Below are 19,471 nucleotides of genomic sequence, written 5' to 3'. Positions count from 1 at the left end.
TCCCCAAAAAATTCAGTGTTCAAACGTTACAAAAAGATTCACAAAAACGCAAAGACAATAACTTGGAGGGCACCCTCACGTGCTTGTTTTACAACAACACATCACACACTGGCTGTTGCCAGAATTAGAGGCCGTACCTTTTCCGCTTTATGGTCTAAGACATAAGCTTTCGGCTTAGGCTTGACTGTGGGTGCGACATGAGGGTGTAAACCTATTAGTCAAAAAGTAAAAGGTATTGCACCCGCCTGTATTTGAATCACAATATTGCCCAGAGAGCCGCTTTTTTTTGTGCCTTATGTGCTTATTGACCATGCATATTTGTATTTTAAGTGACAGTCAAATTAACCCGTTCATGCAGCAATAATGATAACCTGTAACCCGATAACATGATAAACTGTCCGCTGTCGTTACCACTGTCCCTGAAAGGGTTAAATCCAAATCTAAATTCAAAAGCCCATTATTGAGAATAAGCAACATTCGCCGGTTAAAAAAATTCTAAACTGACCCTAAGATTTGCATCAGGCCAATAGTCTGCTCTCGCTTGATTTATTTCATCGGCTCTCGATGCAACACAAAGATATTAAATACAAAAGTGAAATGAGATGTTACAAAAAGGTGAAGAAGTTCGTAACAGCCGAAACATGACGTTTGCAGCAGCACCAAGTAAGGCCCTGAGGCTTTTCAACCACATGTTGTTGGAACTCGCGTTTGTTCTTTGCAAATACACACACAATCGATCTGAGGTGATGTGAAGCTACCTAGATGGATAACTGGAAAAAAAAAATTTAAAAGGGAAACTTGAAGATGATTCTCAGTCTCTACAGTCTCTGCGGTTCACGTTGTCTGAGTGTCATTCTAATCGATTTGTCATCAGAAGGTAAAAGTTTTACTCAGGGTAAGGCGCAGCAGCTCCTGGGCCTGCTTTACTCGCATTTCCAAGGTTCCTCTTCAACAAGACAGAGCCCTGCAGTCTTGCCATTTTTGCCCATGGTGACCTGAAAGCAATTATCAACAGTTTCTAACTAAGGGCCCAAGGCACCATTATAGCAAACCACCGGTGGTTGGAGCAGAGAAGCCAAAAGTTATTGACATTCAAGCCATTGTCCTCAGGGTGGATGTTAATATGAGATTTCCCAACACGTGTATAGTATGTCTTTCAACACTCTTGTTACGATATAGTAGTAGTACTAGTTTTATGGTAACAGAAACACATCAAAACATGTTTGTTTGTTTGTTTTTTGGAGAGTTGGCCATGTATTTGATGGATTCTCTGCCCAACCGAATTTTAATACGCCGAATGATAAGAATCACCACAAGGTAAACGAACAGCAATTGTTTTGTTGCTGCTAGTTAAAAAGGATGATGGTAGTCATTGAAGGGCGCATTTCATGATCCCGTGCATTATTTTTCTATGAATCAGAGTGAAAGAGCAGTCTTTATGTCATACCACTGGCAAACATTTGTACTTGAAAATATGAAGAGAATTTAGAGCCTAGTTTGGTTGGGGCTGCCTTGAATACATAAATACATGTCCAATTAATATAATAACAAAAACAAATTTCATTCTCAGTGTACAACATGATGCATAAGAAATGCAACAGACATCCATCTATCTGGATATGATACACAACTCTTTTCACTGTTTAAAAAAAATGGGGAAAAATGTCATTTTGCGATGAATAAACTTCACCTTTGGTTAAGCTGGTACCACAAAAACTGCTTTTTCCTATGATGAAATGATGAATGTGTCAATCCGGGAACATCTTTTTTTTAGCTTCAACAACATTTTCCTCACTAGACAAGACATTTACACATACACCAATAAAGGAAGTCCATCACATAGACATGACTAAAATAAAAAGAGAGCAGGGGCGAATCCTCTACATACAAGTCTCGATATCCGTTAACGTGAAATGTACCTTGCAGTCGTCTATCAGGATTGAATTGTGGTGAGCATACACATTCTGGTTGGTGTTATTTTCAAAGAAGGACTTGGTTTTAGTCATCTCAAAATCCTCCATCCGGGATTGTTGGGCATCGAAGGAGTCAAGCTCATCTTTGGAAAGATGGTATACAATACCGGCTCCGTACGAGTCGCCAACCACATTGACGGAGGTACGGAAGCGATCCCTGCATGTCAAAAGACAACCCAGTCAGAGAGAGAAAGAGGAAAGAGAAAGAGAAAACAAATGACACAGGCAACACATACTAAAGTTTATTTTTCATTTGATTTCCAAACAAATAATAGTGACATTCTTGAGGTTTATAAAAATCCAGAACTATAATACCACTGGAGAGAACAGGAAGGCTCATAGCGAAGCTTCTAATATCAACAAGTGTGCAGTGGTTTTCATTCCCGTTGTGGAGCACTGCACCAGCTCTCTACCCTGACTGCGATACTGAATGTTGCATGGAGGTTTCTACAACAATTTCCACAGGGGCTTTGCAAAAGACATTTGTCCGTATCCCTCACGGTGAAAAGCGTGCACCGGGAGTAAAGGCACACAATTCCATATCATTCCATTTCTGCACACGGTTTACAGTAGAAGCAGATTGAACCAAAGCTGCCTTTTTTGGTTTTCTGTCTTGTTTTGTTTTTTTCCCATGGACAGCGTTTCTCATTGCAACCGAGATGTGTGCAGCGAGTCCAGTTGGGTGGCCTGAGGATCTCACCACCTCTTTTTACAGATTATATGGTGCTGATGCTTTATTGAGCGGTGACCTTTAAAGTTTACAGGGGCAGATGACAGCAGAATGTGAGAATAAGCACTCTTAAATCAGTAACAGTGGCTGTGTCTCTTGGTCTGGCTCATGAGTGAGGGCTAAATGGACCACGAGATCAACAGACTGGTGCAACTTCTACAGTAACGCTATGTTACACGCATTTGGGACCGACAGGACAAGTTTGCGAATAGATGCATCAGAAACACTACGTGAATAATACTGGAATTATTGTTGATGTGGTAAAAAGATGACTGAAAACAGTACAAACATGAACGAGGCCTCGATGGCTAAGCTACTTTTGAACGATTTCAAAGGCATTTCAATTACTTCTGTTGACAAGTGCTGTATCTGTGTCTTTTTAGAGATAAAGATACAGTAATTGCCTGGAAACTGTGAAAATGACATATCGCCCCTTCTTCAAAAGGCCGAGCTTTAACATGACAAACGCTTATGATTCATTCCAAACATGTTCATTCCATGAAAATAGAAATGAACCTCCACCCAAAAATATGTCATGAATCAATCTGAAAAATCAATTGCGCGTTCCTGAAGCCATAATCGTGAAGTATATATAAAACTTTTTCTGTTACACCTTTTTTGGTGACGATGACAGATTTTAATGATGTCTTTTGGGAACTGACAACTTTAGTGTCGTTTGAAACTTCTGCATTCAGTGCATCAGCAGTAAACTGCAAAAATAAACAGACTGACTATTCGATAAACAGCAAATGTGGTGCGAAAGACGACTTCTTGACTGGGCTCGATAAGCAAAAAAAAAAAAATGACGATGACACCTGTATAATATGATTTCAGGTGTTTTACTCACAGGAGCCAGTCGACAGCCACAAGGAGACTGATGTCCTGAGTGGGCAGCCCCACTGCTGTTAGGATGAGCAGCATGGTTACGAGACCAGCACTGGGGATACTGGCTGCTCCAACACTAGCCAGGGTCGCTGTCATACTGTTAGAAGAGGACAAATGATGGGCAAAGGAACCACTTTCTTTTTGAAGTTATGTGGTTTTGACGCTGGGAATTACTGGTACTAAATGTTACCGACTTCACGCATAGTGTAGTAACCTCACCTGACCGTGACAATTTGGCCCCAGTCTAGAACAATTCCGTTCATCTGAGCGATGAAGATGGCAGCTACGGCCTCATAGAGCGCCGTGCCATCCATGTTGATGGTGGCCCCGACAGGGAGGACGAAACGTGTTACTCTCTTGTCAATTTTCAAGTTCTCCTCTAAGCATCGGAACGTGACAGGCAAGGTTCCAGCACTGTGGAGAGTTGGGGGGTGGGGATAAAAAAAAATACATATATTTAACTTTGCTGCATACTCAATATTTCATTTTTTGGGTTGTGTAACTAATGCAATTGGGTCGTAATTGTTGTGAGGTTTTCAATCAGATTCGCCATGTTCCTCTCTTCTCACAAACAAATATGATTTGAGAGTATTCTCATTTATGATTATGTTTTTGTGTGTGTGACATGAAAGCAAGCACAGACAACGACGACTTTAATGAGACTAAAATAATTCGAGAAAGGGTGCATGAAGAGAAAAAAAAACACCAGCTGCGACTCAACAGCTGCAATGTTTGTTTTGTCTGACAATTAGTACTTCTTGTAGATGGTGGAGTAGCGAGCTGGCAGGAACTTAAAAGGAGCGAGTTCACCTCAGGAGGGGAATGAGGGCATCGCATGTCATTAATAAAACACAGAGTAAATGAAAACTATCCCGCATGGAAACAAAGTTGGAAGTTGCTGCTGGCATGAATATTTCAGTTACGGCTTCAAATCAAAGTTCCTGTTGTTATTTGCTATTTAGCCTTGGAAACAAGGTTCTTCGGAAAACAGTTTTTGTATTCAAAATCTTGAATAACAGACGAACCCATTTGCTAGCCAGTGTCAGGCCGCTCAAAGCTTTTTTGAAAAACACAATTGTTATACTACCTGGATGCCGTTCCGAGTGCCGTGACCCACGCCTGGAATATTCCCATGAAGAACTTGAAAGGATTTTGTTTGACAATCACAAAATATATGAGAGGAAGGAAGATGCCGCCGTGGATGATGAGGCCCACGATCACAGTGATCATGTACATTCCAAGTTGTCGAGCAACCACCTCTAAGTCAGCAATGGAGATGATTTTACCACAGATCAGGCAAGCAATTCCAATTGGCGAGTACCTGAAAGCCAAGAAGAAGATATTTTTGAATGGAGGTGCATTCACATGCATATTGTGAACAGTTCCTGTTTCTGGCTTTTTTTGAGCAGTACTTACCACATAATTGCACTAACAACCCTCATGATGATCTCATTCAAGACGTTGAAGAACTCGAGCATAAGCTTGGCCTTCTCCCCCATTTTCCCCATGATGACTCCAAAAGCGACAAAGAATCCAATTAAACCTTGGAGTCAAAACATAAGTGCAATTGAAAACCCAAGTCACACACCCACAATGGAATTAAAGTAGCCTTAGTACTATGTTTGTTTGGAATATGATCAATAGCCTACCAAGGACATTCATTCCACTTTTGAACTGAAGTGACCTCTTGATGGTGAACTGCGGGGGTGCTTTGGTTCTGTTAGTGGGCACCTGTACTTTTGTAGTCACTGTTTGTATCTGCGCCAGAAATACAGAACAGCCGTTGGAACGATGAAGAGATAAGTTATGCATTGTATATTTAAACTCCAGGGCCCTTGACGGCAAAGAAAACATTCAGGTGAGGAAATGTACCTGTTGGAAGCAGGCTTGCACCAAGTTTTCTGGGAACAGATTTCGAATGAGGTCAAAGAAAGCATCCACACTGGAAACGTCATCATTCTTCTTCCCCTGTCCAAGATTAGCTCTTAGCTTGGGGTTCCCAGGATGAATGAGCAGCACTAAGATCACCCCCAAGACTGCTGCGATGACTGTTGTTGTCATGTAGTACACCATGGCTCTGGTGCCTAAACGGCCGCTAGATTTCGCATCTAAGCCAGCCAGTCCTGTGATAGCAAAGAATATTAAAATAAGTGTGAAGCAGAGTCACTTTTCAGCTACTTATGTCTCATTTTAATATACTGATGGTATGACGTGAATGTAATTCTAATAGAACTTTCCAATAATTATTCATCCATTTGTTTCCTTACACGTAGCTGGGGTCAGGTCACAAGTTTACCAATCTCCGCAAAAAAAAAAAAAAACAGCCTTTCCTCCACCGAGTCATTTTATCTTTAAGTATTCTCCCTACCAACTCACAACGTCCCTAGTCAAGGTCAGCAGCACCCTGTCCTCACTTTTCGCAGTGTTGATGGTGCACTACTTTCCCCCTCCTGAGTCGTCGGCTGGTGGAGCAGAATTTGAGATAAAACTGTCGTGAATTCATTCTACAGAGCTTTCTGAATGCCTCCGAGTTTTTGCCTCAGCTACTTCCAAAGCTGTATTTCACTTGGTCTGCCAAGCCCTACGGCTGTCTCCAGAGTGCCACATGCTCAAAAGACCAGATAGGTCCCCTTCATCCTGACCACATCCCTCACTGCCGGTGTCCACTAATGGTTTCAGAGGACTGCAGCCCCGACAGAACATAGTCCGCTCTGAATCAATGTCCAATGCAGCCCCCAGGACGTGGCGCAAGTTTTGCAAGACAGTGGACTCTGCCATCACGAGGTGGGGATGGCTTGACAGCTACGCCCCTCATTTCAACCTAGTTTTCAAGAGATGTAACTGCAAGTGTGATGACACCGCAAAGTCAATCCTCAAAACTGTTGCCTAGGGTGGCCTGGTGCTAAGTGCATGTGCGCACATATATGTGTTTCAACATAATGTTCATTATAGAGAATCTGCGACAAGAACATAAGTCTAATAACAAAGCACATTTCTTGTTCAGATGGGGGCACACATACATGCGCGCATTTTTTAAATGATAAAATTTTATGTCAATATCACTATTCGCAAAATTGAAACATTTTTTTGTTCTTAAAGCCCTTTTTAGCCCTTATACTTGGTGGATCTATTGTATATTTCAGTGAAAATATGAGTTCATAAAATGTAGATTTTTCCATTAGGCTACAAATGCATAAACAGATTTGTGCATTTCATTCTTTTTTTTTTTTTTTTTTTTTTACCAAAGTGCAATTATACAAATAGGATTTTAATTTGCATTGTGAGCTGGCAATATTCTCAAGGCCCTAATTCATTATTTCATTGTTTGCCATATTCAAGCATTAAAAGGACTTTTTTATAAACTCAAGCTTTTTATACTGGTGCTCTCTGTTTCACCTCCAGGATCCGGACTCTAGGGTGCAGACTACAGTCAAGAACACACAAATTAGGCAGCGCATTTGCAACCGCCACTTTCTTTTACCCACCTGTGACCAGACTTGAAACAACAAGAGGCAAAATAAGCATCTTCAACATCCTCATTAGGATCTCCCCCGGGAAGCTTATGATCATAATCACATCAGGAGGGAGAGGCGATATGTGCCGCAGCAGCATTCCAGCAATGGAACCCAAAAACACACCTGAATCGATGACATAGGAAAAGAAGTGACTATGACATTTACATGTCAGAATCGGGTCTCTGTTGCCTCACTTCCATTACTGAAGACATTGAGGAGTCATACAGCTACTGCCAAGGTCACCACTGGGCACTGCAAGTGCCATTAAAACAATCTTCTTCTGGGTTTTGTTTCTCAGCTAGGAGACAATCAATGATAATATGACCTTAAACTCACCAAGAATTGTCAGCGTTAGAACCATGTTCTTCATGACTTTATCACATACAGTGCTACATGTACTCTCAGTTGCGTCCACTGTGGGCTCCAAGTGGCCTTCGTCTATCCTGACCTCCACTTGCTTCTGCATCTTGTTGGCACTGTGACAGAAGAAAACAAGGAAAAAACATTCTCACAGCATGTTGAAAGCAGATATCAACAGTTTGACATTTACTTTCAAATTTGGCGAATTAAGTCAACATATTTCAATACATGTAAATAAAATTGGGAAAAAAACAATCCCTTTTTCGTGGCCTTGTCCAAAAGTGAGAAAATTGCAGAGGCAACTATTTACCTTTGGCACTCATAAGGTTCTACGCCTGATGCACAATTGTTTTCAGTCAGTGACGTTAGCACTCGGATAAGAGCAATATCGAGTCATGAGCGCCAAGGTCTACAGTTAAATTGTTTGTCTTTTTGGAGGAAGGTTAACAATAATTTTGCCAATCGTTTCCTCTTATAACTGCCAAAGAGGAGATTCATGGATGCAGTGAGGGAAGACATGCAGGTCGCTGGAGTTAGAGTAGAGGATGCAGAGAACAGGGAAAGATGGAAATGAATGACTCGCTGTGGCAACCCCCGAAAAGGGACAAGCAGAAAGGAAAAGACGTTTCCTCTTATAAATAGATGTGCAAAAAGAACATGGTGTTTTCTGTAGATCCTAGAATTCCTCTTTTGATTGTACTAAAATCATCAATCGCAAAACACATTTAACATCAATGAAAAACATATGAACACACTTTTCACCAAACACCACCTGCATACTCATTTAAAAGCTGTCCTAAATATAAACTGACATGAATAGATTCTGTATCTGAACGGTCATCCAGATCTTCACCTAAAGTTGTATCTATCTATCTCATTAGTTAGTTAGATATCCAGCTATCTATCTATCCCGCTAGCTTGCAAGAGAGATACAATTCCAAAATCATTATAATAGCTTGAATTTCCACTGACACCAATGCAAACAAAATAACATTGTCTTGATTTTTCAAACTAAAAGCTTGCACCGTGTAGTTGACCAATTTCCCGGAACCTGTGAACTGGACTTAGAGCCCAGCTTGGTTCTAAACCATTCCACCGTTTCTCTGCATTTCTATTTGAGCTTCAGAAAGAGCATTTTTACATCACCCCTCAAAGTTCTCTATTGCATTGAAGTCTGGGGATTTGGCAGTTTCCTTCATAATGTGAATTTTGTATGTCTGGAAGCGAGATGTTGCCGATTTACTGTTTTGTTTCGGTTTTTGTTCTGTTGAAAGACCCATTTTATAGTGGGCTGTCTTGGGTGCAAGGCAACATGACTTCTTAAAGTACTGCGGTGCAATCTAACTGATCCACAATTCGTGTGAGATAAATGAGCCCAATACTGTTGTTTCAGAAACATTCCCATACCATGGTGCTCGTGCACCATACTTCAGTGTTTACAGTGTATTCTGGCTTAAATTCACTGTTTGGGTGTTTGAATTTGTCTGACTAACTGTCCCCACAAGAACTGTTTGCCTTTCATCAGTGCACAAAACGTTGCGCTATATCTCTGAATGCAAGCCAATGTGTAGCAAAATATAACCACTTCAGCGCATCTTGTTTTCTTTGCAAGTGTATTTTGAGACAGCTTGTTGCCGACAGCTTGGCTTCACATGCTCTTCCAAAAATGTTGAAGAGCTGTGGAATGCAATCCAATCATCCTGGGCTCGAAACACAATTCTTAGTTGATCCCAATACTTCACGACAATTCTTAGGAACCATGATACCACAGTTACGCAAAATAGTATGTGATTCACTGAAAATCAAAATCTTGAAGCAGTGCTCATCCATCTATTATCTGAGCCGCTTCTCCTTATGATGGTCGTGGGCATGCTGGAGTCAATCGCAGCTATCTTCGGGCAGACAACACATAGATTACCTTTTTTTTCTTATCATTGTGTAAAAGCAAAAGCCCGTTACATTACATTACATTGATTTTGAAGACAATGTGTAGTACAGTATTTCCAAGGAGTGTTTGTTAAAGTTATCTCTAACAAAACGTTGCTTTGACTGTATTCTATTACAATGGTTTATTCTCTCCTTGACCCATAACCAGTCTCGCCCAAAAGCTTTGTAAAAATGGATTCATCAGTGTTTCTACGATCCACCTAAGGAATAAAAACAACCTACTGGAGGGAATAAAAACTTGATTTCATAAACATTTGGAAGTAGTTTTCTTCTGCCCACTTTAAATTCTCACGTGTATGTTTATGGTCATTCTGTTGCTTCCAAATCTCACCGATTGCTGCTGACCCAAGCTTTTCATCATGCCGCTACATCACACCACTGATGCAACATGTTGCTTTGTTATGGTTTCTCCTAAAGCCTCTTGGACTTAAAGATCATCTCTTCCCTGTGAGGCCTTTAAATCTACTGTAGAGTACAGACGTTCATGATTATGTAACAAAGCTCGTGTCACGGAGACGCTTGACTTTCTTGACTTTAACACCTGGATTATTTCTTCTGACAGAAATAACAATATGGACACTATTTATTTGGATCCAAAAAAGTCAAATGGAAGGCAAAATTTCACCTGACAAAATATTTGCTTCTCGTAAGTAGGAAAACAAAAGTTGGAAACGAAGGCATAATAAGGACTTTGTAAACACTGGACTGTCTAGTTAAGGTTTACTTCAATATCAAATCTTGAGATTGAAGAATTTTCTGTACAACATGATTTGAATGAACATTTATGTTAAAGAGAGAAGTGACAAGCTGTCTGTCTGATACGCAGCGCTACAGCGTTAATGAGACTTAAATCTTTTCAAGAGGATAAAATTAGCACCTCCAGCACGCAACTAATTGTGTTACATAATTGAAGAGGGGCTTCCCGGGGGAAAGTCAAGGTGCCACCAAGGTGTGCCGTGAATGTAATGCAGGAGATTACCAATTTGACATTTTGCGAATCGGTTTCAAAAGAAATAGTACTGCCCTGAATATAAGAATGCTAAAACAAGTGATAATTGTGTTGTTTAAAAAAAAAAATGAGAGAAATGTTTTCCTTTGCAGGTTAGATTGTGTTTGCTATACACGGAGCATTAATCAATAAATTACCTAAATATGACAAAACACTTGCAAAAAGTGTTCAAAGTAATCACAAAAACATTGTCGTTTATTTCATCTTCCAATGCATGAATAGCTCAATAACTGGAAACGTACAAATCAGTTGAAATGAATTGCCAAAGCAAACAAAGGTACCCCAGCCGAACACATAAATCATGAATGAAATAAAGTGTTCCACAATAGTTTAACAAAAGATTCACATTTGCAATGTTTGTGTATCTCATCACACAAGTTTCTGGACTCCATCGATGTATGCAGCACATGGATTCGAAATGCACTTACCTGTTGATTTCCGAGCCCTTAAAAATGTAAATTGTATCTGAGACTGACTGCGCTGTTATCCGTCAGGTGAACATTAACGTCATGGCTTGTTTGTAATTAAATCCAATTAGAGTCCCCAAAACTAATTTTTTAATATCTTCGGAATAGGTTATTCAGCCTTGAAAAAGTTGCATAAAACTTCTTTTCAGCATGCAAAATATATATCCGGGTTCTCAGATGCTCGCGTATGCAGCTGCAGAGATTTGCAGAAAGGTGAAATGGCTTTCCTGGACATCTGACAGAACACAACCAGATAAAAAGGGTGGAGTCAACCTGCCAAGATTAGTGATACAACACAGTCCTTGCTGCTGTTATTATTTCGCCTCTTTCTGTCCCTTTTATTTCTTTCGAATTTCTCCAAACGGATTTATAGATTAATAAAACCAAAACACCTTGCCTTAGTGATAAAGCATTTTTCTTGAGATGATGTCTAATGTATTGCAGTGTAGTAAAAATAGGTGGGAAAGTGTCTGGCTACCAACTCAATATGCAATGAGTAAAGTGAAGGTTGATCGTTACATTTTTTTTTTCCATGTGAAACCATGAATCTTTATGAATATTACTTCCACAAATGGGCCTTGAATAAAATATGGCTACGCTTTTTCCAAGCTAAGTCTTATGCAGGATGCGGGCTCCTATTATCCAAAAAGTAAATCATCATTTTGAAATCCTTTTACACACATGAATAATAATGATGAATGAATCAAACTGTATTATATAGGACCACAATGGCAAGAAAAAAAGATTCATTGTAAAAATCCAATTAATTCCATTACATCCATCCATCAAGTTTCAATACTACTTGCCCTCATTGAGCTGACGTCTATCCCAGCTAAATTTGGGCAATAGACCTGAGTTGGACTTTGTCAGTCTTGTGTTTTGTTCATATATGTGCCAAGATCTTATCGTTTGTGGGATCCACCCCTATCCAAACTGTTCCAGATCGTAACACAAGGTAGGTTAAAATAAACACTCAAAATTGTACGTAGGTGTGATTATGAGTGTGAATGGTTGTTTAACTTGTGTGTTCCTGACGCCAGTTTATGGTGTCCCCGAAGAGAGCTGGGATAGGCTCCAGCACGCCTGCGTCCCTAATGAGGAGAGCAGTTCGCAAAATGGATGGATGCACGTCATAGATGCACTTGAATTCAACGCATTTTCCTCTTTTAATTACTCTTTTAACATGTTGGCCCTATATTTTGAAAAAAAAAATGAATTGACATGAAAAAAACATTTGACAACAATTGAGTTGACAATAACTATGGAGGGCGCTGTAGACAATACAGTGCAATACAGCAGTATACAGTACTGAATGTACATTTAAACAGATGTAGTACATATACATGCATATTTATACGCACATGCATACTTAGAAAAGAAAATGCACTCATGTATGACAATACAAGTCGTATAATCCTTCTACCCCTGACAACACTTTTATACTGTACATGGGCTACATGTAAGTTCACTAAACCCGAAAAAAACATCAAGAAGTTCTCTCTCTCTCTGCATATATATTCATATTATATTTTCAAACTTCTTGTTTAGGCTTGGGGCGGCCCGGTGGCCCAGTGGTTAGCGTGTCAGTCTCACAGTGCAGAGGTACCGGGTTCAATTCCAGCTCTGGCCCCCCTATGTGGAGTTTGGATGTTCTACCCGGGCCTGCATGGGTTTTCTCCGGGTACTCCGGTTTACTCCCACATTCCAAAAACATACAGTACATTGCAGGCTGATTGAACACTACACTCAAAATGTCCTCATCGTGAAGAACCCCCGAATGGGAACGACACCATCAAACTACTGACATATAACCTGCCTCAGCACCACATGGAAGCTCCTATTGGGCAAAATGAGTAGGAATATGGATCGACACGTGTGCAGTGCTTGGAAGGGCATCTGTCCCATTAAGATGATCTGCATAAGCATGAACCCATTCGGTATAATGATCATGAAGTGTGGCTTCGGGTACAGGTTCAGAAGTGGGACAGCGATCAGCCAGCTCCTCTACATGGATGACATTAAGCTGTATGCCAAGAACCATCGTAATGTAGACTCCCTGATTCACCTCCCAAGGATATATTGTAATACAGCAATGACATCGCAATGTAATTCGAGCTGGTTAAATTTGGGCGGGTGATCAACAAGCGAGAAGATGATCATCACCGGAAGGATTCATCTGTCTAAAGGCAGGACAATGACAACCACCTTTGACTTTCAGAGGCAAATATCAATCATAAGGAGTCAGCTCAAAGGTCAGCCACGGCCAAATACTTAGAGAGGGTGAGGCAGATCCTGAATAGTAACCCGACTGGTAAGAATAAATTCCAGGCAGATACCCCTTGGGCATAATATGCTGTCCGCTGGAAGAGATGCAAGCCACGAATGTCATGACAAGAAAATTCCTGAATAACGCACCGAGGTTTCCACCCCAAGATGAGAATCCTGAGGCTGTACACAGAGTGAAAATTACTTTCAATTCTAACATACTAATGACGTCAGTTGAACTCCTTTCCTTAGGGTTTCAAATTAAAATACTCAAAAGCCCGAAGTAGCCTAACTCAAAGAGACAAGAAACTTTGTGACTATTGTACACAGGCTCGCCTTTACCAACAGGCTCACTTGCACAGAGGCCGACGGTACACAAGGCCTTTGTTTTTTAAAGAACCCAATTTATTGATTTCCTGTCAATCACTTTACATTGCTTGCGTGAGTTACCAACACACAGGCAATTCTGTGCAGTGCTGTGGCCGTAATTGTCATGTCTTAAAAGTCTTACTCGATTCATATTGTTATGCTATTTGTTGAGCTTTCTGTCAGTCACTATAATTACGGCTATAGTGTTGCACAAAATTAACACTGGCTTCTTTTGCTTAGATGTTATGTTCAGTGATAGTTGAGATTTTCATATTAACTACAGTACAAAGGAAATATTTTTGATGTTGCATTGTGAAGCATTTAATATGTATTGCTAGGTCAAAATCTATAAGGTTTCATGTACCTCTTGTAAATATGGACGATAGCAAAGAGGAGTAACAGTAAAATTCGCCTCACTAAACCTTGTATGTCCAAGGAGAGAAATCCTGAAAATGTTTTTTTTTTTTCTGTGAGTAAATGGGAATAGCGAATGAAGGCTGTTTCGGGATGATTTTTTCCAAATTATCAATAATACAGTACAATGAAGAAATAGGAGGACATGTGGATATTATTTTGAAAGTGCATTTACTGTGTGCTCCCCGAAATGTTCTACTCATGCCCCTGAAATTTTAAGTTAGAGGCAACTGTACTCCAAATAAAAATGTTAGCCAAGAGGCCTGCCGTCTTGGCTAACATTGGCAGGTGAGCCTAAAGAAGTGGAGATAAAATGCCCATTTCTAGAAAGTAGTGATACCAAAATATATATATAAAACCTTTAAGCGTTCATGCACATCCATTCACTATTTACATCAGCAGCAATAATCAGAGTGAAGATGAGAGAAGATGCGGATGATACGATCAATTCACAGCTTTTTTAATGTTAAGGCCTGCTATGTTCAAACGTTATAACCAAGAATCTGACAGAGATTACTTCAAGTACCAATATTTACTATTCAGATATCTGTCTTCTGGAATTGTGCTTCAAATAAAGACTTTTATGATGACAGCATTGTTAGTTGTCCATTTACTAGTCAATATTGACGAAAAAGACTGGCAGCAATTTTGTTGAAATTAAAGGGCAAACATAAAAACTTCGGTGTGATGCAGTTGTACACCAAAATTTTGCACTAGGTGCACTAGAGAAAAAAGTTGCCAGTGCAAAATCTCGGTCTCAAGCACAAATATTTTGAATAGTTTAGCATCACGATAGCTAGATAGCCAGCTTGATCGATTACATCTTTCGGCTGTCCAATTCAGCTAAGTGGTCATGATGTTGTACCTGATGTGATAAATGTTTTTATTTTTAAAGCAGCATATCCTCAGGATGAATGCTTGTCTCTTAGCATTCACAAAATCATATGTGAACGAGCCATGACATACCAGCGGTCAGAGATTAGAAAGTGAGAAACCAGACACGCTCAGAGCACCTGGCAAACCATTTCGCCACGCAATTTCACAACTCACTCCGCCTTTCCTCTCTGCACTCAACACCAAGCCGACCTCATGCTGCAACACCTGACAACACACACCACGCTTAGACAGCATGTGTCTATAATTAACTAATCCGTCCTGAGCCATCCTAATCCAGCACACACAGAGATGGATCAGACACACTCAGAGGACGGGGCTGCGGGTGTAGTATTTGACAACATACTTCCCTGAATGAAAGAAAACTCCCAAACACCTCACACTGGTAATTCAAATTCCATCATTATGATTTTAGAACCACATTTTAAAGTCAAATTATGGTAAAAATTGAGTGCCGATAGGATTTTTTTTTCTAAATCCCCATATATACAATGTGTATGAACCTTTCGAGATTGTGGTTTGTCCACATGTATGTATTGCATCACAATTTGGTTTGTATCTCGCTAGATTGTCCAGATACTTCATCAACAAACTTCAGTTTCACTCTGTATGGTGTTAATTCGTGCTACTTTGTCCGCTTCGCAAACGCTAGGCCATCCAGCAAATTGTGTTCTTGTTTACATTCTTGTGATGAAATCGCATTTATTGTTGTGTCACATTATAGCAAGTGCGGCTCTTTTTACTGTGATCGCAAACCAAACCAGGTGGAACGCTGACATTGTTTACAACTTATTAACTGATTCAGACCAGAAAAGCAAATTACAGGAGCAAACGCATCTTTTTGTGGGGTCTGGCTTGCTTGAAAATTTATATTTGGTGTTTCTAATAGCAACTTTTTTCATGTAAAAAATGCATTGTGTTGCTGAATACACCTTGGACTGTCTGACAGCCAATCGGGGCACATACAGACAAACAACCTGTGCTGTCACATTCACACAGGATGATTTTTCAATGGTTTACTCAGAAATCAGTACGAGCTCAAAGCGATTACATGTAGCGCACACGTGCCGCTGCACACTCAGACAAGCAGAATCAAAAAACATAAATGTGATCGCACTTATTTTACTTGCGATCATCCGCTCAAAATTATGTAACATCAATTGTCAATTGATTTATTTTTCAATTGATTATTAGTTTTTTCACCATGATTTTTTTTCATGCGTTTTGTGAAATTGCACTGTCCCCTTTCAAATAAACCAATCGAATGATCTAAATTTTACAGTTAAAACCAACCAATAAAACAAACAAATGACTGATCCAAATTTAGCACGGACTGTCACTTTGAAAGTATCGTGCCATATACTGTACTTTATGGCATCTGACATTTTTCCTGTTAGTTGAAGACTATCTTGTTGTTATGACCTGCTGCTTTGGGTGCTCCATGACAATTGCTTCTGGCAGATTTCCAAAGGAATTTTAGCACAGTGCACAATGATCTCAATTTCATTCATATTTGGGGATTGCCAACTGCAAACTGTCATTTTCCATTAGGTTCAACTAAGGTGAACAGTCAGTTGATCTTTCAGGTGAAGACACCTGATGCAGTGTCAGGTCTGACCCGTGGCGGCGTACTGTGGCAATGATGAAAGTTGCTTATAACATGGCTTCATAAGCAGTTGAAAGTGGCCATTTATTGCGACCACTCTTTCTGTTCAAGGTACACCAATAATCGCATGCAAAGTTGAGGCATTATTTTAACATAGTGAAGTTTTGTCAGGAACGGGTGGATTTTAAGGTATCTGTCAAACAAAATATCCAGCAAGCCTTTTGACTTCCACCAATACCATGTTGATTTCGGTCTGAAGTGGGGGAAAAAAAATAACAATCATACATTTAGTAAGTATCACATGTCAAGGTTTCACTGCCTTTCATTCCTTCATTCTTCTTACACAGTGAAAAAATCAAGTACCGGTACTTGTTTTTTGGTTGCACTTAATTAAAATGTGTTACATATCATATGTTGCTTTTTGAGTAAAACATGAGAAAATTACAAAGACTGACCCCCCCTTTTTTTTCATGTGCAGCCGATGTATATGTTCGAATTAAGTAAATCCAAAGGATATTTTTTTTCAATGCACCTATGAGGAGAATTTGCATATTATTTAATATCAATACTAATATTTCATTAGGTATCACATGTGATTGCTGCAATGGAAAGGCAGAAACACATAACCTCCACTAACAACAACGGCAACAATAAAAATACTTTTTTTTGCAGGCAGGAATATAAACGGGAGCTGAAGTTCATACACATTAACTGACAACATTGGACAACAAACAATTACTGCATATTGAGCTGATAGCTGATAAGTGGGATTCTGACATGAAATTAACACAACTAACAATGCAACAAGTTACCAAAAAGACCCCAAAAAGAGGTCAAATCAAAGTAATAGAATCAATCTCACATCATGGTCAACAAAACCAAGCATTGAGGTCCAAAAACATGGATCTATTAAAACATTTTGTTGAATCGCTGTTATGGTTTTGCACTCGACGTCAAAGGTATCAAACTCAAGGCCCGGGGGCCACATGCAGCCTGCCACGTCATTTTACGTGGCCCGCAAATGCAAATCATGGGTGTCAATTTGCATTATTGTTGCTCAAATTTGTACTGAAATGTCAAAAGATTTTCCACTCAAACAATAATTGAACAAACTATTATAGCTGACTTAACTAGTTTGAAAACGAGAAATATTTCGATTTGTATCAGTCATAACTAATTGGTAAAATAGAAAGTCATGCTAGAGGTACAGTACTGCACGGTGCGTTTTACTTGAAACTCATCCATTTTCAACAACACATTTCTAACATTGCTCATGGATAAACCAGTTATTCTAGGGTGTATCTAATATGGATATTGCTCCACCTTTCTTTGCCATGTTGAACTTTTGAAGAAATATATGACGAAAAGCACTTCATGATAATAACGGGTCCATTACATTGATATTTGAATATCGAATGACGTCTATCTTTTGGCAGATGCAGAAAGTAATGAAAATAACCATATCTTTGCTCTGCTGGCCTCTCAGCTCTTATATTTATCAGTGACACTTGTGAGGTATTAGCCAGATTGTTTTGGGGACTCTATGTCAAAGTTAAGCATTTAGCTGCTACTTGATCTGACCTGCTGTTATACATTCGCTCAGGGGTGGAATACAGTCATGAGTACCTTCAAAGTCCTTTTTCCAAAGTTCAAAGGAACAGGAACGATTGAATACTGGACGACACTGTGCTGCTATTGATACAGTGTACCTAATACAGAACATGAATACATGAAAACTGCAACTCTATTGCATTTGATACATTCAGACACCATCCCTTCATTCGTGCAAGCTCCTAGCATAATACCAGATTAAAACGGTGTGCATGGGAGAAACAGGCTTGCTGTTTGTGTGTGTCCAGAAATATGTATTCAATAACATGACTCCCAGTGAAACGAGCTCACCTGTTGAGTGTCTTATCCTCTTCAAATTTGTAGATGTTCCTACTCAAGATAACTGCAAATGTACTTTGTCATTTTCTGAGCTGTTTGGCTAATATTTGATATATATATATATTTATATTTATTTATTTTTACAAGGAACGTAGTCTCTCATTTAGAAGGTTCCTCTGCAAAAGTCTGCGAGAGAGAAGCTTGCACCTCCCCATTTGCAAACTCCAACGAATGGGTATACACTTTACCAGCACATGCGCTATGCGTACTCTAATGCTTAGACAGAGGGTGGAGAGTTCAAACATGGGAACAGTAGTTCTTCTTCGGTCTGCCTGGCTTGTTCTCTCACATTAAATCACAAGGCTTTTTCATGTTTACACCGGTTTGAGCAAGAAAGATGAAGAGTTTAAATCGTACAGGACCATGACAAATTAAATTGTCATGCAAACTAATAATAAAAATATATATCCGAAATGAATTTGTATTATTTTTCTTTAATATATACCTCCTGTGCAATAGTGATTGTAATGTTTAGTGGCGGGTGTGTGCTGAAGCCATATGCTCCAAGACCTGTTATGTCTAAAAAGAATAAACGTGTGCATACTTTTACACCTATTTTCATACATTTTGGCTCGAGCCCACGTTATTGTTAAATTGATCTGCTTAATGTCATGCTCAAAGCTGTAAAGTGACGCGGCAGGTGTCTGCATTTTAGGAGTAAGAGCTATGTTTAGCAAATCCTCTCAGTGTGTTCCTCAATGACAGCACGTTGGACAGTCTGCATGGGAACTCACAAACGCCTGACCTCACATGCACATTTGCCTTGACGCACTCATATTGCACATGCAGTATTTACCCATAGAAACTAAGACACTGCCCAAAAGGTAGACATTCATACCTGTGCAGATTTAATGCAGAATGGCAAAGCAACAGGGTTTCATTCCAATTACAATCGGAGTCTTTCTTTCTTGAAAAAAAAGTTGTATGTTGCAAGTCTTATATATTTATTGTATAAGAAATCAGCAAGCGGCCAAGACTTGTTTTTACCTCTGTACTTGGGTTTACATTACGATACTTTTTTTATTTTAAAACATGCGACAAAATAATTATGAGCTTCAAGCTGAAGTAGTCCAATGCTAACTATAGT

The 19,471-nt window shown here is 39.6% G+C and overlaps 2 protein-coding genes across 7 annotated transcripts in view; both read right to left on the bottom strand.

Annotated features, from left to right (window-relative positions):
- Positions 1-19,471, bottom strand: part of apip (APAF1 interacting protein) — a 239,912-nt gene that overhangs the window by 20,320 nt on the left and 200,121 nt on the right. The window lies entirely within an intron of this gene.
- On the bottom strand, positions 803-18,691 carry LOC127599302 (excitatory amino acid transporter 2-like). Of its 2 annotated transcripts, XM_052063180.1 has the most exons (11): positions 10,848-11,084; positions 7,440-7,579; positions 7,074-7,226; positions 5,461-5,711; positions 5,238-5,346; positions 5,005-5,131; positions 4,676-4,909; positions 3,808-4,002; positions 3,551-3,685; positions 1,920-2,130; positions 803-995 (listed from the first exon to the last, which is right to left on the bottom strand). In XM_052063180.1, the coding sequence occupies exons 2-11, from the start codon at positions 7,567-7,569 to the stop codon at positions 924-926; spliced, it is 1,617 nt and encodes a 538-aa protein (XP_051919140.1). In that variant the 5' UTR covers positions 7,570-7,579; positions 10,848-11,084; the 3' UTR covers positions 803-923. The 2 variants fall into 2 exon arrangements, with proteins under 2 accessions (XP_051919140.1, XP_051919141.1); XM_052063181.1 differs by lacking the exon at positions 10,848-11,084 and adding an exon at positions 18,337-18,691 and having other exon boundaries at positions 5,461-7,579.

Source organism: Hippocampus zosterae, chromosome 4 (assembly GCF_025434085.1).
Source record: "Hippocampus zosterae strain Florida chromosome 4, ASM2543408v3, whole genome shotgun sequence".
Classification (NCBI taxonomy): domain Eukaryota; kingdom Metazoa; phylum Chordata; class Actinopteri; order Syngnathiformes; family Syngnathidae; genus Hippocampus; species Hippocampus zosterae.
The sequence above is the reverse complement of the archived record's forward strand: the minus strand, read 5'-3'. Positions and strand labels throughout refer to the sequence as shown.

Coding starts and splice junctions, on each gene's coding strand:
- LOC127599302 (XM_052063180.1), bottom strand. CDS start 7,569: ATGCAGAAGCAAGTGGAGGTCAGGATAGACGAAGGCCACTTGGAGCCC. Junction 7,227..7,439: donor TCTAACGCTGACAATTCTTG/GTGAGTTTAAGG, acceptor TCATCGATTCAG/GTGTGTTTTTGGGTTCCATT. Junction 996..1,919: donor TCCTGATAGACGACTGCAAG/GTACATTTCACG, acceptor AATTGCTTTCAG/GTCACCATGGGCAAAAATGG.